General features: G+C 42.3%; 2 protein-coding genes across 4 annotated transcripts in view; one reads left to right on the top strand and one right to left on the bottom strand.

The window, feature by feature from the left end:
* The window catches only part of cmc2 (C-x(9)-C motif containing 2), an 88,663-nt gene that overhangs the window by 16,252 nt on the left and 46,492 nt on the right, over positions 1-25,919 (bottom strand). The gene's annotated exons all lie outside the window — the stretch shown is intronic.
* Positions 537-16,626, top strand: cenpn (centromere protein N). Of its 3 annotated transcripts, none has more exons than XM_078544605.1 (11): positions 537-639; positions 4,566-4,743; positions 5,026-5,071; positions 6,369-6,428; positions 6,539-6,618; positions 9,265-9,435; positions 10,511-10,612; positions 11,219-11,276; positions 12,029-12,138; positions 13,527-13,653; positions 13,828-16,626. In XM_078544605.1, the coding sequence occupies exons 2-11, from the start codon at positions 4,576-4,578 to the stop codon at positions 13,938-13,940; spliced, it is 1,035 nt and encodes a 344-aa protein (XP_078400731.1). In that variant the 5' UTR covers positions 537-639; positions 4,566-4,575; the 3' UTR covers positions 13,941-16,626. The 3 variants fall into 3 exon arrangements, with proteins under 3 accessions (XP_078400731.1, XP_078400730.1, XP_078400728.1); XM_078544604.1 differs by having other exon boundaries at positions 631-717; XM_078544602.1 differs by lacking the exon at positions 537-639 and adding an exon at positions 1,777-2,025.

Raw genomic sequence — 25,919 nt, 5'->3', positions numbered from 1 at the left:
TACCAATTTGAAAGCAAAAAGACTCATTAACCAAAGATACTCATTACCTCATTACTCAAACAGCCTTTTTCCCCATTTTCAATATTTTTATATCTGGTAACGTGAAATGTTAAAAGAAAATTTGTCCCTATGAGCTTTCTCCAGGGTTGCACACAGCAATCCTGATCTTCAATTCCTGGAATAAAAACAGAAAGCGCTGGAAAAACTCAGCAGGTCTGACAGCATCCGTGGAGAGAGGGGCAGAGTTAAAGTTTCGAGTCTAATATGATTTTTCTTCGGAAGATGTCCCAATGATGAGTTATATTATACTCGAAACAGTAACTGTTTCTCACTCCGCAGATGCTGCCAGACCTGCTGAGTGCTTCCAGCACTTTCTGTTTTTATTTCAGATTTCCAGCATCCACAGTTATTCTACTTCTGGCATCCCAAGTTATGGGCCAGGCAGCTGGGGCTGCAGTACCTCGACGCCAGTGCGGGTGGCGCGGTGCTGGGAGGGGCGAGGGCGGCGGGTAATGTTGTTTGCGCGGCGTCTAGCTTCGCCTAACGGTCGCGCCGCTGATTGGCTGCTTTTGAAAAAGGGGTTTTGGCGGGGCCGGACCTGGAGGCGGGGCCTGTGGGGAGGCGGTTGGAGAGACGGAGGTAAGGCCGGAGTGGGGGGGGACTCCACCTGGATGGGGCGACGTCTTGGGACCTGAGGCACCCCGGGCGCCGACGACAGTAAATACAGGCCAGGCTGGGGGTGGTGGAGGAGCCGGCGACAGTAAATACCGGGGATGGGGCGATGTCCCCCGGCCTATTCGGAGCCACTGTTTGTCAACAGTGTATTTCTCTCTCTCTCTCCCCGCTGTTCGGTATTGAACACGGTGCCGGCCCCGGTTTCTGTGGGGGCACAGGCTGAGTGACCCTCGCTCCATAACATCAAGGTGTCGGGGAGCAGCGTCGAGGAGCTTCCATTCAGCCGCTTTGCAGCCTTCTGGAGTCCCAGTGAGCCAGAAGAGGGGCCATTCAGCCCATCGAGCCCAGGCCAGCTCCCCCACGCAGAAACCCTGCCCGTTCCCTGTAGCCCTGCAGGTTTATTTCCTCCAGGTGCCTCCCCAATTTCCCCTCGGAGACGTTGACTGTTTTTGTTTCCACCACCCGCCCTCGTGGGCTCAGCACTTGAGTTCAGCGATTTCAGTGCCTCTGGCCCCGGTTTTGTCTCTTTTTTTGTGCCGTGTGCCTGTCTTGAGACCATAAGAAGTGGGTGCAGGAGCAGGCCGTTCAGCCCATTGTACCTGCTCTGCTATTCAATCAGGTCATGGCTGATCTGAGTCTGGCCTTGACTCCACCTTCCTGCCTGCACACCCCCCCCCCCCCCCCCCAAATAACCCTTGACTGGGTCTGAATATTGTTTGGCTTTCAGACAGAGCTGTTCATTATTCTGCCTTCACGCTCACTCTGGACAAATGCTTTGCTTCTTTATTACAACCATCGTTGCTCCTTTTTGTTCCATGACATCTTTGTTATCTAATCTGTCCTGCCCTCTACCTTATTGCATGCCTTTTCTTTTGTTCTTCCTCTCCCTTACCCCCCCACCCCTGCGTAAAACCCATGATGTTTCTACCTTTCTTCAGTTCCGAAGAACCACCGTATACAAATCAAAACATCAAGTGTTTCTCTCTCTGCGAAGGCTGCCAGACCTGCTGAGTATTTCCAGCACTTTCTGTTTTTATTTGTGTTGCATAATATTAGTGCACATTGTGCATTGCACTGATTCTGTTTTCTGTCCTATATCAGGTGTCAGTTTGGCTCTGTTGGTAGCACTCGCACCTCTGAATCACAAAGTTCCAGGTTCAAGCCCCATTCCAGAGACTTGAGCACAAAAATTCATTCTGATATTGCAGGGCAGCACTGGAGGATTGCTGCACTATTGGAGTTGCTGTTTTCCAGATGAACTGTGGCCCTGTCTGACCTCTAAGATCCCATGCCACTATTTCTGAGAAGAACTGGATCTGAAGAGGCACTATTTAAATGCTTTTTTTTTAAGTACAATGGCATTTTCTGTGTTATAAATTTGGATATTGAATTCAGGACTGCTAAATGTGTGCAAAAACTTTGGTTATGTCACAATTGGAGCACTGCTTTTCAAGGTGTCCCATTATAGAAAGAGTATTGAAACCAGAGTATACATTGTAGATTCGCCAGAATGATGATAAGGAGGGGGACCTAGTTATGGGGTGAAACTTGAGGTGATGAGACAAATACTACATGAGAGGTAAAGGCTAAGGGAAGATTTAAAGGAGATTTTAAGTTGGTGTTTTGATGAGTAATAGGGTAAAAGCTATTTCCTTTGAGGAGTCAGTGATGAAAGATCTTTAATTTAACCTCATTGAGTAAGGCGAGAGTTTGATGAAATTTCTTTACGCAAATGATTGGAACATGGGAGGCTTTGCCGCAGGGATCATTTGTTCTTTGTGACCAGGACACCAGCAAGAATTCAATGAGTTAAGTTTCAGGTGTGATATGTTCAGAGATGAGTAATCAATCCAATTTGAGCACAAAAATATATGTTGCATGCTGGACACGCATGAATTGTTGGTGCAGAAGAGGTGCCACAGCTCTGGACTTGGGAAGCTCATGCTACCAGTTGCCCAGTTTGACTCTGTCCTGTTGGTTGGAGATAGTTCCTTTGACGATGAGCCAGTGCCATACAGGGCGATCCTGTGCGAGGCTTTCCCATATCTCAGGTGATGTTGAAATGTTTCCATGATACCTCATTTCTTGGAGTGTTTGAAGCGAAGGGTATGACTTTTGTAAAGGGAAATTTGAATAAATATTTGAAGCCAGAAAGCACTGGGTGTGTATACATGATGAGCTGAATGGCCTCGTGTTCAGTTAACTCCTGTAGCTATACCTACTTTATTCATTGAGGCTGGATGTTACTTCTTTGTGTGTAGAGAAGAAAAGTGTTTTCCAGCACTGAGTGGACAAGAAGTTCCACTATACATGCTTTAGAAAATATAATTATAACAAGAGTATCTTGGAGGTGAATTTGAATATAGATTTATCTCTCTGCAGTTAAAATAGACTGGAGTTTTTGCTCTGGTGGAATCCCAACCTGTAGTTGGTTTATTGGATTTTGCACTATCCGACTGCGGCACACCTGACAGCCTGGCTCTCATTTTAAGGTGAGGCTCTCTAGTCAGGATCCCTGTTCTATCATCCAAGTAGTGGCATGATAAAATGATAATGCAGTTGATGATTAATAGCAATCAATCTCTATCAATTAGTCTAGTACAAACCCAAACAAAACATGAGAAAATCCCAATGATGGAGAGCATTGGAGGCCATAGGTCCAAAGTTACCTGTTCCTCCTAAACATATTACACTTGTGTATCAAACCACTTGTGCACTGGATCCCAAAGTATTATTTTCTGAAAGAGATCTGCCTAATTTGCATTTGAATGGATTTGAACTCTGCTTCCACTATCTTGTCAAAAGGGCAACTCCATAGACCACTCATTCATGGTTTAGCAAATTGTCAGTGGTACGTAATTAAACTGGCGTCCATCCGTGTCCCTCTTACTGTTTATATGGTTTAAATATTTAATTTTAGCTTTCAATAATTTAATGGATTAGCATCCAACACAGACCCAGACATATTATAAACTTTGTCTGTGAAAATGGAAATTTGAAAAATATAGCACCTTTCATAGTATCAAGACATTTCAAAGTGCTTTAAGTCAGTACATACTTTTGAAGGGTAGTTACTATAATGCCGGAAAGCGGTTCTCAACCTTTTTGAATGAAGGGCCCCTTTCCAAATGGATTACTAATCACTGACCACCCCACCCATCCAAATTATAATGCTATGTATCACTCAGAATATCAAAGTCCTGTATGTAAGGTGTGTTTTAATAATGTGCTTAAGAAAAGGGCTATTTACTTACAGATAACAAAGTGAGTATGCTTGCTTTATGCAATGTTTGCCTTTCCTTGTATGTTCCCCCTCGGGTGAGATGGACAATCCATTCAACACTCCACTCCCACTCGCACCTCCACTTTGACGTTTTTGCAGACCTCCTGGAAAGTCTCTACAAATCCCCAGATCTCCACGGACTCCAGTTTGATGAGCAATTTTCAGGAAATATGACAGTCAGTTTGTGGATCGCAAGTTCCCACAACAGTAAATAAATAAATGATTAGATCATCTTTGGATGTTGATTGATAAATGAAAATAAATAAAAGAGACTGAGAATTGCCCTGCTGCTCCTGAAATAGTACAGTCTGATATTTTATGGCTATCTGAGAAGACAGACCAGGCCTCGGTTTAACATCTCAATGGAAAGATGATGCCTCTGACAGTGCAGCACTCCTTTAGCATTGCACTGAAGTGCGAGCCTGGATTGAGTGCTGAAATTTTATTGGGGTTTGGGGAAACAATCTTTTGCCTTGGGTGAGTCTACTACCACTGAGCCACAGCTGACACTTTGATCATTGTATTCAAGCCCACCCATCGTCGTCTCCTCCCGCACCCCGCAGCCGGCCCATACATTTACAGTAGGTTTTTGTGTGTTATTATGAAGGTACCTGGAGATGGATTCAACAGAATACCTCATTAAGGTGCTGACAAGGTTTCGAATAGTTGACTTCCCCAAGTTACTGAAATCCTGGGATTTTCTGTCAGCAAGGCAACTGCAGGAAGTGAATTTCAAGGAAACTACACGAAAAGACCTGATTTTGAAGTTAGCCGCACTTTGTGAGGTAATGTACTGTAAGTATGTAATAGCTCATGGGTGACTGATTTTTCTCCTGCCCTCTTGATGGAGAATAAATTTCAATGCTTTAGAACTTTCAAATTGCCCATTTATGAATATTAAAATGTGCCATTCCTTTTAAAACAAGGCCATGTATGTTTTATGCTGGCACAATATTTCATGCTGACTGGATTGGTTGGAGAACAGAAAATTTGAATGTTTTTCAAAGGCTTTGAAATTTTATAGCTGTATAAAATATTTTTAATATGTTTCTTGAAATTTATTCTAGGATAATGGAGTAACCTTAAAACAAGTAGCAGATTTGGACATTATTTGTAAGTATTACCTTCATTTTCATTACATGTTAGGAATGGCACATTTTGTAAACAACTTAGAGCAGAATATTTACTGTTAACACTCTCAGACTAACCTTTATCTTCTTAAACCCAGCAATCTGCTATCTGTTTTCAGTTGGCACTCATGCAAGTTGCTTACATTCTAATGTGCGTTCTCTTTGAAGTATTATCAAAAGAAATGTTTATCTTAATAAAACCATAGAAAAGTTAAGGTGCAGAAAGAGGCCATTGTGCTATTTAATGTTTAAAAGGTGGAAATAGAGGAATACACACAGAATCCAATAGGTGAAGAATTGTTGTTTTCAGAAGGATCTTGATCAGCACTCCAAGTTCATGTTTATAGTTTTGATGTTGCTAGTTCATCTAAATGTAAAGGGGGGTGGTTCAATGATGATTTCTGTGCAGTAACCCCTGCCGGTAGCTAGTATATATTGGGATTGATGTTAAATAGCCTGTCAACACTCACTGTTTAGTTTCACAAATGAGGATATGATTAGCACTTCCAGGGCAACTGACATTCCCCATGGAGCTTTACTCTTGCAAGAAGATTCCACTTTTGGTGGGATGAGTTGATGCTGGCATGGAAATATGAGAGGGGGTGGTATTCCATGTTAATGAAAAAAATATGGAAGCTACTGTTCGTTCAGGTTTAAAATGTTTGTAAAATGAAGGTTGCAATTTTGAGGTTATGTCTTTGGTGACCTTTTTAAATTGTATACAAGTGGCAGTTAGCTTAAAGAATGATTGCTATTCTTGCTCTATATGATTGGGGGGGGGCAGCGGAGGGATTCATTTGCAAGAATTTAATAGAAATTGGTGTTGAATTTAACGCTTAGTTATGTGCAAAATTATCAGCCAAGCCTGTAGTTAGGTAGAGGTGCTAGTGACCATTAGATTTATGTTCACAATTAGGCTTGTTGGGACTTTTTTGTATGACTTGCAGGTTATGAAAGGAGGGAATGTCAGAGGCCAGTAAATGCTTTTTTATTTAGCAGAATGACTGAATACCGATAATAGACAAGGTGGCGCACCTGTTTGTGAAACTTGTTGGTAGAGTGAGAATATTCATCTGCATACAGCTGGTGACTTTAGTCAGTATGATCAGAGGATGCAAGAAAACTGAGGATGCTAGAAATCTTAAAATGGAATGGAAAATTTTGGACTTACAGGGTTGAGCATCTGAAGAGGATAATATTACAACCCACACTTTCAACTTCTGATTCTGTTCCTGAGATGCTTAACTTTCGTTTTTTTTTTAAATTGTGTATGTCTGCAGATAATTGTGCATACCCGCAGAAGAAAAGATGGAATTCATATCAAATGTTTAGGCCAAAAGGTGTGTACATCATCTTTCACTTTTCCATGCCTGTTTCTTATCGCAGCATTTAGCAGCTGCTTCCTATCTGTTGCAATATACTGATTCACAATTGCATAATTCCTTTTCAGGTGGTGAAGAAGCAAAGTTATTTGATTTTGGAGACTTCAGAAAGACTTTTGAAAGAAATCTCAAAATGCTCATTAGAAATGTAAGTTGCATCACTTAATGAATGCCAAACTGCCTTTAGCTAGTACACAATTAGCCAGGACACAATTTTTGTTATGTATTTCCAAGTGCAATATTGAGACACTTGGACTGCATTTTCCCGTGGGCATCTGGGCCCATATGGAGGCCCCAAGCTCACCCATGCTGTCAATGTGCCCTTTGGTGCAACCTTATGAAAGGTGGCCTCATAACTGTCCACCTCCATGCTCACTGTCCTATTAAGCATGACGGGCAGATTTACAATGCTGCAGGCCCAGTTAGAGGGCCTGCAGCAATTTCAGGCTGGCAGCCCTACTGGGAGAAGTGGACAGTACCACAGTAGGCAGGTGAGCCTTCAGTTGCCTGTATACAAGTTATAAATTAAAAAGACCTGAAGCTGTTAGGGACATAGAGTTGAAAGGGAAATCCCTCCACAAGCTTAATGGATGGGGCTGCAGTCTTTCATCATCATTGGCACATGAAGCCTCTGGCTTCATCAACCTCCGTGATGGAGGGGATGGCTCCAATCTCAGTAAAATGCCAGCGCAAAGTGGGGACTTAGACTAAATGGCTGCCTGCCTCCGTGGAGTGTACTCAGTTCCCAACCCATCCCTATAGGTGGGTCTGTATCCCAAAGCTGCTCCCCCACCTCTCCATATTTTCCCAGCAGCCTCCACAACACCAACCCCCTCCCCTTCACCAGCAGCCCCTTTTCTGTGGGACTGGGAAAATGCAGCCCCATGAAAGTGCAAATATATTATGTTGTCAAAACTTGTCAGCTGTGGAACAGTGGGTAAAACTGTCTCCTGTGAGTCAGAAGGTTGTGGGTTCAAGTCCCAATTCAGTGACTTTAAGCACAGAAATCTAGGTTGACGCTCCAGTACTGCACTGTCAGAGAATCTTTTAGATGAGACATTAAAGCAGAAGAACAACAGGAACAAAAGATTGTATTTGGGCAAAGGCTCCCTTTAAAGATTGCCACTTTTTTTGTTCTGGATCTTGTCTTCTATAAATTCTGACAGCAGTACAGAATGCTTTTAATTCTGGTCTGAAATTGTTGCAGTGTTCCCACGTATCCTTCTAAACTTAGTGCAGACTTTATCAGTCAAAGCCCAAGTTGTTACAGAAACTAGAGATATTCTATACATGGGCACTGAAGTCCCGCCTGATGAAATTTTTAGGAGTTGATCAGCTACAGTGCTGATATTTTAGCTGCAATAAAAGAAGGATTATTTTTGTTTTAGTGATATGAATTAAACTGTTAAATAAAGTTTCAAATCGAGAACATCAAGAGATCAGTACTAAATATCGGGGAGCAGTGTGATATTTATTATATTAACGAATCGAGAAGGCATGTTGTGGTCAACTATAATAAATATCTTCCAATGTGAAGCTGATGGGATAATTGGGGATCTCAAAGCCACAGGTGGGTTTTCATCATCTCACAAATGGAAATACTTAGCCCAGTGCTAGTCTTGACATTTGAAGGGCTCTGGGGAAAGAGCAGAGGAGTGGGACTAGTTGAATTATTGTTTGCACAATGAACTGAACAGCTTCCTTTTGTACTGTATTCTTCCATACTTGTGTCCAGTGTCCCAGCCAATATTTAATCAACATCACTAAAAAACAGATTACCTAGTCATTATCACATTGCTGTTTGTGGGAACTTACTGTATGTAAAATTGCAGCCAGGTTTCCCTACATTACAACAGTGACTACACACAATCTTTTTTTCGCTTTCTCAAAGCACTTCACCTTTGTTTTTGAGGTGTGGTGACTGTTATACAGACAAACTCTGCATTCATTATCTACCAGCAACAGACAGCAAAAAGGCGAACGAATAATCAATGTTTTTAATATTGGCTTTGAAGAAGAGTCATACGGACTCGAAACTTTCGCTCTGTTTCTCCCCACAGATACTGCCAGACCTGCTGAGATTTTCCAGCACTTCTGTTTTTAATATTGTTGGTTGAGTTTGGATACTACTCCCTGCATTTCAATTGTGGTATCAATTCTTAAAAGCATTCACCTGAACACCAGGGATAGGAATTGTATGGAGGTTTCTAGGTTTTGTTAAATTCGAGACTGGGTTTCAACCCCAACTTTCTGATCCACATGAGTGCTACCAACTGGAAACAGCCAGTGCGTAACTAGCATGATGAAATTATAACTGACACAATGGTTGGAAGACATAAACATTGGCGATCTTAAAAATTATAAAGAGGAAACATTGAGACACGTAGCAAGTTGGTCAGTATCTAAAAGAAACCATGGGGGCGCATCAAAACTTTGTCAGATTTAATATGTAATTCCAGGATTTTCTTTTTAAACTTTTTTGGAATTATTCTCAAATCAAACCTCTGCCTAATGTTCTGGGTTGTTTGCAGATGTTCTGAGTAGCCCATGATCCTGGAACAAATGGCTGATGTGGTGAAGCTATAACAGACATCTTAAACTGTCACTTTACTTTTGCCATCGATCTACTTGGGTATTATTTCACTCCAACAAGCTATTGGCTCATATCCATTTTGGTTTGTGTCATGCTAATTGACCTAGTACATGTTGTCGTTTTTGGAACATTTTCTGTTGAATTTTAATAGTTCTGTTACCTATTTTAATTTGAATTCCCAATTTATTTTTCCTCCCACAGGTCACGATCAACATTTTGGAACATGGGGAAGCAGTTTGGATCCGAATCGCATGGGGCAAACGCCACTCCCCACCTAACCAGCAAAGAGCTTCGTATGCCGTATACTACCCGCAGACTCCTTATGTTTTCATGGCTAATCTTGCTGTGCAGTACAGAGTGTATATTTCTCAGGTAAAAAGGCTCTCTCTACTTGGATTTTACCTGTAATCTGGATTATGTTGGTGGAAGACTGTCATGTGTTTCCACTTCTCCCTCTTACCTCACCTTTTTAAAATATTCAAAGACTCCTATACTGTGCACTATTTTAGCCTGTTCCTTTGGATATTTCTGGTAGTAAACCAAACAATTCACGCAGCTCATTAACACATCTCTCAAAAACAAACAAAAGCAAAATATTGTGGATGCTGGAACTCAAATTAAAAACAGAAAATGCTGGAAATACCCAGCAGGTTAAGCAGCATCTGTGGAGAGAGAAACATTAATGTTTCAGGGTGGTATAACCTTTCATCAGAAGCCCAAAGAATAAGTTGAAATGATAGAACAGCCTTTCTGCTCTAGCTAAGTCATTATGGGCCATTTTTACTTTCACTGAACTAGGTGATTGCTTGTTTCAAAAAATAAAATCTAAATATAAGTTGTGTATAACTGACTCTAGTTATTTGATCCCCTAGTTTGGTGGAATTGGGTGTGAGATCTGCTATAAATACTGTCACTCCTGGGACCTATGATTAATATTCTGGCAGGCATTGTCAGGAATGCAGTGCTATAATTGCAGAAAATGTTAATTGGCATACAACAGAATAACATGCAAATGGTCAGTGGAGGAAAGAAAAAAATTGCACCCCCTTTTGGACGTCCAGGGCCCTTGACTGAAAAACTTTATCTTAATTCTCCCTGCATTGCTTAAATCTAACACTTGGATCATATTGAAGTTGTAGCAAGTGACTTACTGTGAATGTTCCTTTCTTTTGCTGAACTGGTTTGTGCACAGCTCTCTTGGCTACGAATTTTTGCTTTTTTGAAGTTGAAGCAACTCTAGCTTGTTTTTTTTTTAAATCGATCTTTTCAAGCAACTGAACTCCAATCATCCACTTGACGTGTAACTTTGGCATGAATTTGGCTGGACTGCATTAAACAGTTTGAGTTTGTCTCCCTGCTTAGAATTGGGTGCTTATTATTCAGAACTGGTGTTTAAAACAGAAGTTTCCAATTGCGGCACTTTCCTAACTTTGAATTTGTTTTCCAGGCACTGGTTGTTGCTACTGAGCATAACATGCTCAAGGAGATGGATCTACGAGGACATTGTTTGGACTCCCTCCGAGACATTGCTCTGAAAAGATTTAATCCGGTAACAAAGGACTATCAGCAAAAATATTTTATTGCAAACCTAAATTGTTCCCTTGACACTTAGCTGAATTGATTACTTTGAAATTAATGTTCTGCTCTTTTTATCATCCCATTCCCAATTATCAGCAATGAGTCAAAGATTGCTAATGTAGTCCTGGGTTTCACTGATTTCTACTCTGGACAGTGATAGTAGTGTCCAAAACTAGGGAGAATGTTAGGTGCATTTAGAGCCACTATTCAACAGACCTGTCGCCTACACGACACTGCCCGTGTTATTGTTTACTCTCCACGCCAGCAAACAGCCCTGATGACATTGGTCTGCCAAGTTCCCATGTCTTGGCCTTTACTCTTTTCCCCCCCCGCCCCCAATCACTGACATACCCTCTGCTGTCTTGTCCCTCTTCTCCAGAGTGCCCTCTCTGCCTTAAAAGATTTTTCAAAACTCAGCTCATCGACCCAAGCTTTTGATCACCTCTCCCACAAAGGATTTACATATGTGCCTTTCTTTTGTATGTGAAGCACCTTGCAAAGTTTTACTATGTTAAAGTTGCTATATGAATGAAATTAGTGTTGAAGTTTATTTTTGTTCTGTTTATTTTCATTTCAGGCATGTTCTACACACCACTGGAAATCTTTACAACAGCTAAACACCAGCCAAGAATCCGGTATTGTTTCATTTTATTATTTCGATACAGTTGCAATCTCATATATATTGTGACAGGAGTTCAGTGATTTATAGAAGTAGAATGGTAACACCCTTGTTTGCTGTTTGAGAAGCGTCTTGCAGTAGCTCATAAAAAAAAGTATTTACTTTAGGGAGGGAGGAGTGTTTATGTTCCTGTTTCGGTAGGTGCCCTTACCCTTCTTGATTGCAGTAAGTGCTGTGATTGTATTATGGAAAACCTTTATTTGTGGATGGTGCTGGTGGAGAAGGAGAGCTTTAGACAATGTAAACAATGGATTTCTTTATTCAGACTCTGTTTCTTGGCAGTGGTGGGACACAAGTTTTAATCTGGTAGTAGAATGACTAAATGCTGTAACTGATGAGCTAGGGTTTTGGGCTAGTTTTGTGTATGTCAGTGATAAAACAGACCAAGGATACACAACAGTAGAATGCCACACATTCATCCACACCAGTTATCGATCAAGAATGCGGTGATTTTTTTAATTTTGCAGTGGCCCCATATCTTGAAGTGCAGCTGCCCTGCATAGTGCTCTCCTGTTGATTTCACAAATATCTTGGAGCAAGATTGGACTGAAGCCTTTAGCTAATCTGCTTGCTTCTCTGATTCAAACTGAATAGTGTTCTGCTGGATATTGGGAATTATTTAGTTGGTCTCTAATCTAGACAGAATGATCACTGATTATATAGATTCATCTAATTTCCTTTTTCTCCTTCCCTCCCCACAATTACAAGATCAGAGAATCACCATAGAAAATCTTAGAGAGAAAGAAGATGCCAAAAGATTAACATCAGCAGCATTTGGAGAAGGGTCACTACCAAAACTGGAGGAGGTTCATTACAGGGTGTGTACCGAATGTCTATCTGATTTGATATGCCATGATCTTCAATATAGTGTATGTTGCTTGGCTGTTTGTCTTTCTCAATAGGAAATCCATGTAACCTTCTGCTGTATAATCTACTCTATATGTAGACTGAAGTTTCCAAAGATTGTCAGCTTGGTTCAGTGATAGAGCTCATCTTTTGCGTTGTAGTTATGGCACGAAAACTGTCCATTTGGTCTGAAGGTTTTTGTTTCAAGCCCCCTCTTGGAGGCTCAAACCCACAATCTAGGTTGATGCTTCAATGCAGGACATTAAGGATCCACTGAATTGCCTGTGATGTTGTCTTTCAAACGAGACATTACATTGAGACCTCTCATCTAAATGCAGCAAAAACAAAATACTGCGGGTGCTTGAAATCTGAAATAAAAACAGAAAATGCTGTTAAGAGAGAGAGTTAACTTTTCAATTCAGTGACCCTTCACCAGAACCTGTTCAGAGGGCGCATAGGATTTTGTGTCACAATTTGAAGAGGATTAGGGAAGTCTTCCAGTGTCTTGGCTGACATTTATTCCTCTACCAACACCTCCCGTTTTACCCTGCAAGCTGTTGTGATTTAGAAAGTACTGCTTAAGGCTGGTGGAAATTGATTCAATAGTAACTTTGAAAAGGGAGTTGTATAAATAGTTGAAGGTGGAAACTGCATGGCTGTTGGCAAGGGCATGGGAATGGGGCTAATTGGATAGCTCTTTCAAAGAGTCATCATACTCATAAGCATGATGAGTTGAAGTGCCTCCTTCTGTGCTGTATCATTGTATGATTCTCTTCCCCCTATTCCAGTGATGACAATTACTTCTTCCTGGGGTGCAGTTGAGTGTTTAGATGTAATCCTTAGCAAAGCATCACAGTCAATTCTGCCTGCATTTGCATTTCCAGCTAGGGTTGACAATGAGCATTACAGAGCAGGAATCCCTCCTCTAGTTCAGCCTGGTGAAAAGCCTTTTATAAAAGAAGAAATACTGTCATCTTATTTCAATCTGAAAAGGCTTTTTCTAATGAGATATATTGAAATATAAAAGTAGGGAAGTTTTACTGCAGCTGTACAGGGCCTTGGTGAGACCACATCTGGAATACTGTGTACAGTTTTGGTCTTATTTGAAAAAAGGTAAAATTGTATTAGAAGCAGCTCAGAGAAGGTTCACTCCCCTCATTCCTGGGATGAGGGGCTTAGTAATAAAGAAAGGTTGGATAGGTTTAGAAGAATGAAAGGTGATCTTATTGAAATATATAAGATCCTGAAGGGATTTGACAGGGTAGATACTGGGAGGTCCTATGTTCCAATGACATTTTACCACTGCATTCACTTGCCAGTTGTTATATCATAAATTCTAATACTAAATGTATTCTTTCAGTTACAAACTGTCTTTAAGGATGAACACAACATGGGGATTTTATCAGATAGAAGAAAACCATTCCGATGTGTAGCAAAATTTTCCAGTCCAAATATCCTTGAATCATTGAGAGCACTTCCAGCACTAGGTAGGCATATTCTGTGCTCATTTCCATCACCTGTGTTTACTTATTTTCTTTTTCCTGTCATTATTACCATAGCCACTTTTTTTTTAAGCCTGTGTGGCTGGGGAAGCAGCAATCAGTTGATGATGGAAGACTTGTAGCATTAATTTTGTTATAACTGTGACTATTTTTTTTTAGGAATTGCTGATGTTCCCATTTCAACCATGTTCAGCAGTATTCCAGAAAAAGGAAAGAATTATTTCAAAATAACAGACAAAAGGACTGCTGAGTCAAATACACCAGGCCCTTAACTTCATTGTCCAAGGACATTCTGTAAATACTTTTATGTTTCCTGTGGAAAACTCTCTTGCCTCTTTCATTCTGTAATGAAGCTTTGGATTTTCCCCATGTCTGCTGACTCAATGTTTTGCACAACAAAAGTAATTTTTTCCTAACGTTTAGGTTCCCCTTGTGCAGGAATGGGGGAATCGAGCTGTACTTAACGCCCCTTGCAGTGTTCAATCTGTTGACACCAATTATCTAGATCCATATGTGCTGAACAGCATCGGTCTAGGTATTCAAAAGTGTTTGGCATCCTTGGAACCATAACTCACCAAGGTGTTAGAGCTCACTAATCTTTGGTTAAATTACTCTCTGTTTATAAGCTCTTCCTTCCCAGCCATGCCCTGTCCCCCTTCCAAGCTCATGATATCTGAGTGCTTGACCCTGCTCTGAAATGAATCTTTAAAATTTTCCTGTGTGGGAGACCCCCTGCAAAAACTAAAACTCCCCTATCTACTGCAATCTTGGCTTGCAAAAGATGGAAATGTTGTGCTATTACAAGTTGTTTTAAAAAGTATTAAGAAAGTGAGATCTTAACCCATGGCATTTCCTTTCAGATGCCAGCTTCAAAAAAACATTTTGCTGGTCTGTAGGCTCACCACACATTTTAAAAAAGAAATGCATGAGATTTTATTCTAGATATTTAACAAGTTATCTCTTAAACTGCTACAGTTTTTGTTTCTCTCCTTTTTTGCTTTTAAAATATTCTTCTCTTCCTCCCCTTCTAACCCTCTTCTTCCTGCAATTGTCTCTGATTTTACTGCTTCAACTGTTTGTCTTCAGCATTACCAAAAGGTTAATTTTCCCATAAGTTTCTCATGATGATCTGATTTCTACCCCAACATGTGCCTTTTATACTACAAAATGGTGAAATTCCAAGTTCTGCCAATGTGCCAACCAGTCCAGTTTTTTAACTTAAAAATTCCAAGGTAATAGGACAATGTCACGCACTAAATTTTGGGACATCTAACCAAAGCTTCATTGCAGTGAACTTTACCTTTTTGATTGTAAGCCCAAGTTAGTGGGTTCGATGAAGAAGTGGTTTAATGTGCATCTTCACATTTCTAATCTGCATACTGTCCACTTCTTGTATTTAACAAGTGGGTTGTAATCTAATGCTTAATAAATATCTATTTCAAATTCTCAATTGGGGAAAAATGCAGACAGCCATAAGTTTAAGAAGATGGCTGACCTTGTATTTTTTGAAGATTGTATGTATAGTTTTCTCCCAAGAAAGCCTATTATGCTATCTTTAGGGTAGCGGAGGGTACATTTTCAATAACTCTTGCAATATTCGGTTGCAGATCTTTTGAAACAAGATCCACTTATTCTTTAATTGGTAAGAAAGCCAGAATCTCAGAAATGACTTCATAACCATGTGTCAAGGGAGGCTTTTGGTTAAAACTTATGTTTTGAACATTATTTGGACTTGATTTCACTTAGACAAGTTTCACTTGCATTTGCCAAGTTGGGGGTTGTCAGTGCTGACTCCCGTTTTGGGCAGGGAAGTAATGAGAATTTAGCAGGCTTGCTCCACCAAACTAGACTGTATCTCCAATTAATGGGTCATTGGACATAATCAACACTGCTGCAGGCAAGGTTATTCTCCATTTCTACCTAAGAGAAGCATATAGATAAGAGATTTCCTTTTGGGGAGAGGGAAGATTGGGGTGCTAAAATAGTCCAACTCCACTTCAGTTTTTAATCCATAAACTTGGGCTTTGATTAGAATTTTGTGATGATAAAACTGCATGCGTGTGATTTTTTTTTTCCATTCGTATGCACTTGCACTTGGCCCTTAGGTTATTGCTTTCCATTAGTTATCCAAGATCTTACATTGGGCTTAATTTTTGGATCTAGTTTAAAATAACTGAATTTCCACACAAGGACTAATTCTCTTTATAAGCTACTGGATTTTGACATCCAATGATCAGTGCTCGAGTCTGCTGTGTCCAGTTATTTTCTGTAAGGAGATGTTTTTTCTGTCTGAAATTATTTGCTGCACTGCCTTGCATTTCTTGACCTCAGTTTAAAACTGGAACCAAGCATATACTTTGAGTTTGTGAACTTTTGTCCTGTGGCTATCCCTGTGCCATATTTGCAAGACTCGGCAGTGAATGTCTGGCCCATTCAGTGCCAAGAGCTCAACAGCTGAGCCCAATACAGTCCACATATATTCATTTCCAGTGGATAGCAATCAGCAATGAAATCTCTTAACCAATTTTTCTTTTGAATCCCTGGGTGTGAAAATCAATTGTATTATCCTGATCGAAGTTACTAACACTGCACAGACTGGGGAATTGAACCTGGCTTTAAAAGTCTGCATGTCTCAATGACTTGATGTGTAAGCTTGATCAGACCTTTGATAAATCTAGTCACTAATGATGAAGATCTAACTAGATGAATAAATGATACAGCATCTCATTAAGGCTTTTCTACATGCAGTCCAAAGGAAATTTGTCAGCAGGACTGACATTCCAGCTTCCTTCTAATTTTGATGGCGCTGAATTGAAGTCCAGTCTTGCTTGTGAAATTAGGAATCAAGCCCTGACTGTTCTCTAAAGTATTGTTAAAAACGATTGACATTTATTTGCACAGTGTAATGTTGTTTAATAGTTTTATTTATGTAAATGTAATAAATTTTTGTGGTTACTTCAGATCTTTACTTGCTTTGCTTTGGTGTTTGAATTTAAAGATCACGTGCTTGTCATTTTTTGTTCGTGGGATGAGTGTGTCACTGGTAAGGCCAGCATTTATTGACCATCCCTAATTGCCCTTGAGAAGATGGTGGTAATCCACTGCCTTGAACCACTGCAGACTATGGTGTAGGTGCACCCACAGAGTACGCATACATGTACAGCCTATCTAAGGACATCAGGCCTGTATTTTTCTTTCATTACCCAGAACAATATTGCAGTGGAAAACAACAAAAGCAATTAAATGAAATTGATTACTTCAGTCTCATTTATATTTAAGTTGTACATCCCCATTAATGGGGGGGGGTCAAAATAAAAAAATCCCTTGGGACATATGTTTTATCTCAGTTTATAGACAATACGGAGAGGCAAATCTTGAGGCATCAAAACCCTTATGAAAGAGTCATTGGACACTGGAGGTGACAGTAGATTGGAACCAAGCTATTTTGCTCCACATGTTCAAAGTGGGTGATAAAACAAATCAGGGCAACTCCAGATACAGCAGTCTAGATTCAATTCAATGCAATTAGTTGGATATGGCCACTTGCTGGCTATGACACTGCTGGCACCCAGAGCTTGTGCAAATTCAATGGTAAGTTTGGAAACATGAGATTATCATAACCCAATTTTGGATTTAAAAAAATTAAATACCCCTAATGCATACATGAACATATCAGTGATGACAGTGTTGATATATGGTCCTCAACTAGGATCTGTGATCCTCAAATTGCACCAAATGATTACCATTCCCTCCAATTCAAATAAAGGGATGGTGATGGCATAGTGGTATTGTCACTGGACTAGTTATCCAGGGTAACGGTCTGGGGACCTGGGTTCAAATCCCACCTTGGCAGATGGTGGAATTTGAATTCATAAAGTCTAATAATAACCATGAAACCATTGTCTATTGTTTTTTTTTAAAACCATCTGGTTTACTAATGTGAAGGATGGAAATCTGCCTTACCTTGCCTGGTATATGTGACTCCAAACAGGTTGACTCTTAAGTGCTCTAGCAAGCCACTCAGTTGTACAAAGTCTCAAAAAAAGGAATGAATCCGGACGGACCATCTGGCATCGACCGAGGCAGTGGAAACGACAATGGCAAACTCATTCCTGTCAACCCTGCAAAGACATCCTTAATATCATCCGGGGGCTAGTGCCAAAATTGTGAGAACTGTCTCTCAGACTAGTCAAGCATAGTCAGCCTGATGGTCATCCTCGCTGAATCATATCTCACAGATAATGGTGGCACAGTGGTATATAGTCAGGAGGGAGTAGCCCTGGGAGTCCTCAACATCGACTCCGGACCCCATGAAGTCTCATTAGGTCAAACATGGGCAAGGAAACCTGCTGATAACCACTTACTCAGCTGATGAATCCACGCTCCTCCTTGTTGAACACCACTTGGAGGAGGCACTGAGGGCGGCAAGGGTGCAGAATATACTCTGGATGGGGAAGTCCCATGTCCATCACCAGTAGCACCACTACTGACCAAGCTGTCCCAGTCCTAAAGGACATATCTGCTAGACTGGGTCTGCGGCAGGTGGTGAGAGAGCCAACAAGAGGGAAAAACATACTTGACTTCATCCTCACCAATCTGCCTGCCGCAGATGCATCAATCCATGACAGAATCAGTAGGAGTGACCACCGCTGGAGTCAAAGTCCCATCTTCACGTCGCCATTGTGTTGTGTGGCACTACCACCGTGCTAAATGGGATAGATTTCGAACAGATCTAGCAACTCAAGACTGGGTATCCATGAGGTGCTGTCGGCCATCAGCAGCAGCAAAATTATACTTGACCACAATCTGTAATCTCATGGCCTGGCATATCCCCCACTCTAACATTACCATCAAGCCAGGGGATTAACCCTGGTTCAATGAAGGGTGCAGGAGGGGGAGCAGCACCAGGCATACCTAAAAATGAGGTGTCAACCTGGTGAAGCTACAACACAGGACTACTTGCGTGCCAAGCAGCGAGTGATAGAGCTTAGTGATCCCACAGCCAATGGATCAGATCTAAGCTCTGCAGTACTGCCACATCCAGTCGTGAATGGTGGTGGACAATTAAACAACTCACTTGGGGAGGAGGCTGCACAAATATCCCCATCCTCAAAGATGAGGGAGCCCAGCATATATGTGCAAAAGATAAGGCTGAAGCATTTGCAACAATCTTCGGCCAGAAGTGCCGTGGATGATCCATCTCCACCTCCTCCGGTGGTCCCCAGCACTACAGATGCCAGTCTTCAGCCAATTTGATCATGACTTGATATCAAGAAACGGCTGAAGGCACTGGATAGTGCAAAGGCTATGGGCCCTGACAATATTCCGGCAGTAGTATTTAAGACTTGTGTTCCAGAGCTTGCCGCACCCCTAGCCAACATGTTCCAGTACAGCTACAACATTGGCATCTACCCGACTATATGGAAAATTGCCCAGATATGTCCTGTGCACAGAAAGCAGGAAAAATCCAACCGGGCCAATTACCACCCCATCAGTTTACTCTCAATCATCAGTAAAGTGATGAAAGGAGTCGTCAACAGTGCTATCAAGTGGCATTTGCTTAGCAATAACCCGCTCACTGACTCCTATTTTGGGTTCCGCCAGGGTCACTCAGCTCCTGACCTCGTTACAGCCTTGGTTCAAGCATAGCATCAAGAAGCCCTAACAAAACTGGAGTAAATGGGAATCAGGGGTAAAAGTCTCCACTGGTTGGAGTCATACCTAGCACAAAAGAAGATGATTGTGGTTGTTGGAGGCCAGTCATCTCAGCTCCAGGACATCACTGCAGGAATTCCTCAGGGTAGTGTCCATGGCCCAGCCATCTTCAGCTGCTTCATCAATGACCTTCCTTACATCATTGACCTTCCTTACATCATAAGGTCAGAAGTGGGGATGCTTGCTGATGATTGCACAATGTTCAGCTCCATTCGCAGTCCATATCCAAATGCAGCAAGACCTGAACAATGTCTAGGCTTGGGCTGACAAGTGGCAAGTAACATTCACACCACACAAGTGCCAAGCAATGACCATCTCCAACAAGAGAGAATCTAACCATCGCCCGTTGACTTTCAATGGCATTACCATCACTGAATTCCCCACTATCAGCATCCTGGGGCTTACCATTGACCAGAAACTGAACTGGACTAGCCATATAAATACTATGGCTACAAGAGCAGATCAGAGACTAGGAATCCTGTGACATGAAACTCACCTCCTGACTCCCCAAAGCCTGTCCACCATCTACAAGGCACAAGTCAGGAGTGTGATGGAATACTCCCCACTTGCCTGGATGAGTGCAGCTCCCACAACATGAGCTTGACACCATCCAGGCCAAAGCAGCTGCTTGATTGGCACCACATCCACAAACATTCACTTGCTCTGCCACTGGCAAACAGTGGCAGCAGTGTGTACCATCTACAAGATGCACTGCAGGAATTCACCAAGGCTCCTTAGACAGCACCTTCCAAACCCATGACCACTACCACTTTATAGGACAAGGGCAGCAGATAGATGGGAACACCACCACCTGGAAGTTCCTCTCCAAGTCACTCACCATTCTGACTTGGAAATATATCGCCGTTCCTTCACTGTCGCTGGGTCAAAATCCTGGAACTCCCCCCATAACAGACCTGTGGGTGTACCTACACCACATGGATTGCAGCAGTTCATGAAGGCAGCTCACCACAACTTTCTCAAGGGAAGCTTGGGATGGGCGACAAATGTTGGCCCAGCCAGCGATGCCCACATCCCATGAATGAATTTAAAAATTTTTTTACCCCAACATGATAGTTAAAATTGGATGTAATACATGATTTATGCTGATTTAAGGAACCATATCCAGAATTTGCTGGCATATTTCAACAGTTTGCATCATTTGTTTTTGGTGTACGATAAAGATAGAACTAGTGATTCGAATATGGTACTCACTCCTGCATGGTGTAGTTGAGACAGATAGCACAGATGCATTTGAGGGGATGCAAGCTGAGTACATAAGGAAAAAAGAAATAGAAGATTCTGCTGATAGGATTTGATAATGAGGGGTGGGAAGAGGTGTATGTGGAGCATGGGGCAGTTGAGCTGAATAGAGTGCTTCTGTGCTGTACCTTCTATGTAATCTATGTAAAAGTTGTGAAATTTAACAGATGCCTTGTTGAGAAAAATGTGAATGGCATTAAAGACCCCCAGTGTTTTCAATATGCCTTCAGAAACTCTGACATGTTGTGTAACAGTTTTCCTTTTAAATTGCATTTTCTTCTCCCTGTCCTCCCCCCTCAGCATTCCAAAGGAGCTGTTTCCTCCACGATATTCTGGTGCCTGTTCGGCAGAGGGATATACAGTGGTATGAATCAATTCATATTGTGATGAAACATATACGTACCTTCAGAGGTTTGGAACTCCAGTTCCTGGCGAGACTTTGGCCTTCCACGCATGCGCCTGCTGGGAAATGGCCACACATGCACAGTTTAAGTCTTTTACATTCTTTAGGCAGGGAACCGGCCCTGCATGTGCAGAGGAAAAGAAGTAGAACGGTGTGAAAAGCAGGAACGCCATTGTGCTAAATGTGTCCCAGGGAATAGGACATGGGAAGCAGATAGGAAGAGGTCCCAGAAGAAAGTCCCTGCCTAAGACAGGGATCAGAAAGAGGACCCAGAAGTGAAGTTAAAAGGAAGGGGCAGTGCAATAGGCTCCAAGTTAAAGAGAGCAGCGAGGAGCAGACTTGAAGTGAAGTGGGCTTGAGAGAAGCCCTGAAGATCCAAAGAGATGGCCATAGGCTGGTAACTGTTTACTGAGGACTTTTTGAAGCAGTGGTGTGCTGCTTGGTATGGCTGAGGATCTGAAATTGTGTTTGGAAGGTGAAGTTCAAGTCTACTTAGAGATCCAGGGAAAAAGAATCTCGATAGGCAAGATTGAAATCCTATTTCCATTATTTTTAAATCTATATCTGTAATGCCCTGTCAGTCTTTCCACCCCACCCCCACTAGAGCTGTACCTTGGGTGTCCTGCCATCCATTCTTAATTATCACATTCTCTTAGATAATATCACCACCTTCAACACCTCTTTGTTCCTTTATCTGTGACATCTTTTGATTATCTGCTGCTATCACTGCTTGCTTGTCCCTATAACCACACCCCCAACTTCTCCACTCCCCCAACCTTAAACCAGCTTATATTTCACCCCTCTCCTATTTTTACTTAGTTCTGTTGAAGGGTCATGAGGACTCGAAACGTCAACTCTTTTCTTCTCCGCCGATGATGCCAGACCTGCTGAGTTTTTCCAGGTAATTCTGTTTTTGATTGAAACCCTGTGAGGTGGGCCATTGTTGCAGTTATCCAAATGGGAGCAATGTTTTGAAAGAATTCTGAGGCTCTTTCTTCAAATGTGGAGATTGGAAACCCTTGTGAGAAAGACAAAGTTAAAGTGACACTGGTTGGCTCACAATGTGACAAATGTCTGAGTGGGTTGTTGAGAAATCCATAGAATCTGCTTTGGTCGCATCTGTCATTTACTTTGGGGTGTGGTGTGTCTAAGCATAGTTTGCCTGTTGATTTGCATGTATCTCATATTTACCCTGAATATTAGAGTATAAGATAGAAATTGTAAATTGTTTTATCTTTCTAAATTGGTACATATGTGTAAAGATATTGCTGGGGTAAAGGAACAGTAAATACTTAAATCATCTTCTTGTGTTTGTAGTGAGGTTTTGCAAACCTTTTTGCTTGGTGTGATATAGTTCAATTTTTGTGTGATATAGTTCAATTTTTTTATATTTATATTGTGTTATAAGTTCATCAGCAGACTCCTGTGAATTTGTTCAGTAACTTTCCTCCATGATTTCTAAAAAAAAATTATGACCTATCAAACCAGGTTTCACTTTGGAATCTAACTGTTCCAGTATTAACATCAGCTGAGATCGTGGAACTTTGGAAGAGACAGGAGAAGAATTGTTTTTAAAAATAATTGTAAATAGTTTAATAGATGTAAAAGAAAATTGCAAAGAGTTTGGAAACGTGACTGTAGTGTATTGTCAGTTAATGAACGTTTATTCAAAGATCTTTTTATTATTCTCATCTGAAATAAATTTTGTTGTTATAAAGTATTGTTGACATCTATTGGGCTCGCCTAAAACAATGAGCTGTATTTTATGTTCCCCTACTGGTGGGTTTGAAGGCAAATAAAATCCAGCGGGTGGCCTTTCTGCTGCCTACCTGTCTGCCCTGACCGATCAAAATTTTATGGAGGCTGAGGGAGGTGTTGGGCAGGATGACCATCCTTGGGCCTACTGAGGCCCTTAAGTGGCCAGTAAATGGCCACTTAAAGGACTCTCTGCCAGTATTTTACCTGCAGCAGCGGGAGGCCCACACCATGTGGAATGCCCGGCAGCTTTAGCTGTGTGGGCTGATGTTGGACAAGGTGGGGAGTCCTACTTTGCAGGCCCTTTGGAGGGTCACCACCACCCCCCCATCCCCATTTCTTGTTGAGAACCCTGGGTTTACCTGTCAGTCTGGGCTCCTCAGCATTGTGAATTGCTTGTAGTCCCAGCAATGCCCACCAGTACCAGCGTTAAATTGCTGCAGGGCCGCCTTCTGGATTGTAGTTGGGCTCCCTCCTAGCTCTAGCTGGGGGTGGGGACCACGGAACTCCATAAAATTCAACCCCATGTTTCTTTCACCTGCTCTTTACCCTGACTGGTTTTGAATTTGGAAAAAAGGTAGGAACTTTACTGTCAAGTTTCACTCACTTGAATTAATTCATGTTGGTTTATCAGAATGATGCAGCTCACCTTTAAAACAGTAAACACAGTTCCAAATGTTTATATGGGTCTTCCAGCAGTCTCGTTGTTATTGACCCTTACATTCCTCTTAACGTTGACAGCTCTGCTCTGCAGTGAGTTATCTTTATATTTTCTTCCTGCTTATCAAAAATGACGGAATTTAGTTGTTTGTGTTTAATGGTCTAAAATGGAAGAATCTAAATATAAGGCTAAGTATATTCTTTAAAATTGGGTTTCTAAGGAAGCTTATAAGTTTAAAATAAAGACAAATGGAGGGTGCAATACTGAATATGAGGTTTTAAAGTCTTCCTGTTTGTGCAGCTATGTCAACTCAGATTTTCTGTAAACCCCAGATTTGATGTTCATCTCACAGATTCACTTAAAATCACAGAAAATTAACTAATTTAATTGTTTTCTAAAATGTTTTTAAGTGCTTATGTTTCAGAGTTGCTTGTGTCCATGTAGGGGGAGAGCAGAGGCTTGATTTGGGATGGGGCAGGCTTGTGCTTTGTGATATGACCATTGAACTGCTTTGGGTGTTCAGGGAGCTGTAATTGGAGTGGCGTTGGAGTTGGAGTCAGGCAGTCCAGATTCATTGACTTAAAAAAAATAACAGGTTAAACATCATTAAGCTCATCTGTAGATAGACTGGAATGCCATTTAAAAGTTGTCTACAGGTGAGTACCAATGGAACATGTTGTATAATTACATTGCAGAACAAATATGCATAAACTACCAGGTATCAGCCTAGGCTCAGTGACAGCACTCCCCTCTGAGTCAGAGAGTTGTAGATTCAAATGTCACGGCAGAGACTTGAGCACAAAACCTAGGCTAACACCAGTGCAGTACTGATGGGAATGCTGCACTGTTAGAGTGCTGTCTTTAGGATGAGAAATTAAACAAAATCGGATTGAAATGATCCCATGTCACTATTTTGACGAACTGCAAAAGAGTTATCCTCAGGCCAATATTTATCCCTCATCCAACATAGCTAAAACAGATTATCCCTTTGCGGTTTGTGGAACTGTGCTCTGTGTAAATTGGCGACTGCATTTCCTTAATTACAACAGTGACTACATTTCAAAAGTGCTCCATTAGACCAAAAGCACTTTGGGACATTATGAGACTTTGAAAGGTGCTACATAAATGAAAGTTCTTTCTTTAAAAGTTGACATGTCAGTGAGCCTTTGTGCATGTCTGCAGTGATATATTGTCACTATCCTGTAGATGTTGGGTTCTGGGGACAGAGAAACGATTTGCAGCAAGAGTGATGAATTCAAAGCAAAAATTTGTTGGACTAATAAACTTTGGGAAAAATTGGTTCTCCAAATTCAATTTATAAATATATACAAATGAGGCTTTGAATGGATGTATTTTAGTCAACATCAACAACATTTTTAAAATATTTATGAACTAAAGTGAGTTCAATCTAAGAATGATGTTTAAAAATTACATTATTACATAAGATCAGAGATAAAGCGGGACCTGATGGGGTGGATCAAGGAGCGAGACGTAATTGACGTGACAATTAGCCAATTACTGAGGGCGCTGGGTGTGGGGGGTGGGTCAGGGCGGATGGCTGTATAGAGCCAATGGGGATGGTGGGGAGGCGGGCCAAGGCTTGATTGACAGCTTCGGGTGCCTGTGCGGGAGCAGCAAGATGGCGGCGTGTGCTGTGGGGAGGGCGAGAGAGTGAGAGGCCGCTGCCGCCTCTGGACAATGGCCAGAGGCTGCAGGAGCTGCCATCTCAGATAGCCACCACCGGCCAAGCCCCGAGCTGCCAGATCATCAGGCCGTCGGTCAGTGAGCTGAGCCGGGCGGTGAGGACCAATATCCTGTGCACAGTGAAGGGCTGCGGCAAAATCCTGCCCAACCCGCCGGCCCTCAGCATGCACCTGGTCAAATCACACAGGGTGCAGGTAGGTACAAACCCCCCCCCCCCCCCCTCCCAGAACCCCCAATTACCCCCTCCCAGAACCCCAATTACCCCTCCCCTCCTCCCCCCTCCCTCCCTCCTCTCTCCCTCTCCCTCCCCCCCTCTCTCCCTCTCCCTCCCCCCCTCTCTCCCTCTCCCTCCCCCCTCTCTCCCTCTCCCTCCCCCCCTCTCTCCCTCTCCCTCCCCCCCTCTCTCCCTCTCCCTCCCCCCTCTCTCCCTCTCCCTCCCCCCCTCTCTCCCTCTCCCTCCCCCCCTCTCTCCCTCTCTCTCCCCCCCTCCCTCTCTCTCCCCTCCCTCTCTCTCCCCTCCCTCTCTCTCCCCTCCCTCTCTCTCCCCCCCCTCCCTCCCTCTCCCTCCCCCCCCTCCCTCCCTCTCTCTCCCCCCCCTCCCTCCCTCTCCCCCCCCCTCCCTCCCTCCCTCTCCCCCCCCTCCCTCCCTCTCTCTCCCCCCCCTCCCTCCCTCTCTCTCCCCCCCCCTCCCTCCCTCTCCCTCCCCCTCCCTCCTCTCTCTCCCCCTCCCTCCCTCTCTCTCCCCCCCCCTCC

Source organism: Cetorhinus maximus, chromosome 6 (genome assembly GCF_964194155.1).
Source record: "Cetorhinus maximus chromosome 6, sCetMax3.hap1.1, whole genome shotgun sequence".
NCBI classification, from domain to species: Eukaryota; Metazoa; Chordata; class Chondrichthyes; order Lamniformes; family Cetorhinidae; genus Cetorhinus; species Cetorhinus maximus.
The sequence above is the reverse complement of the archived record's forward strand: the minus strand, read 5'-3'. Positions and strand labels throughout refer to the sequence as shown.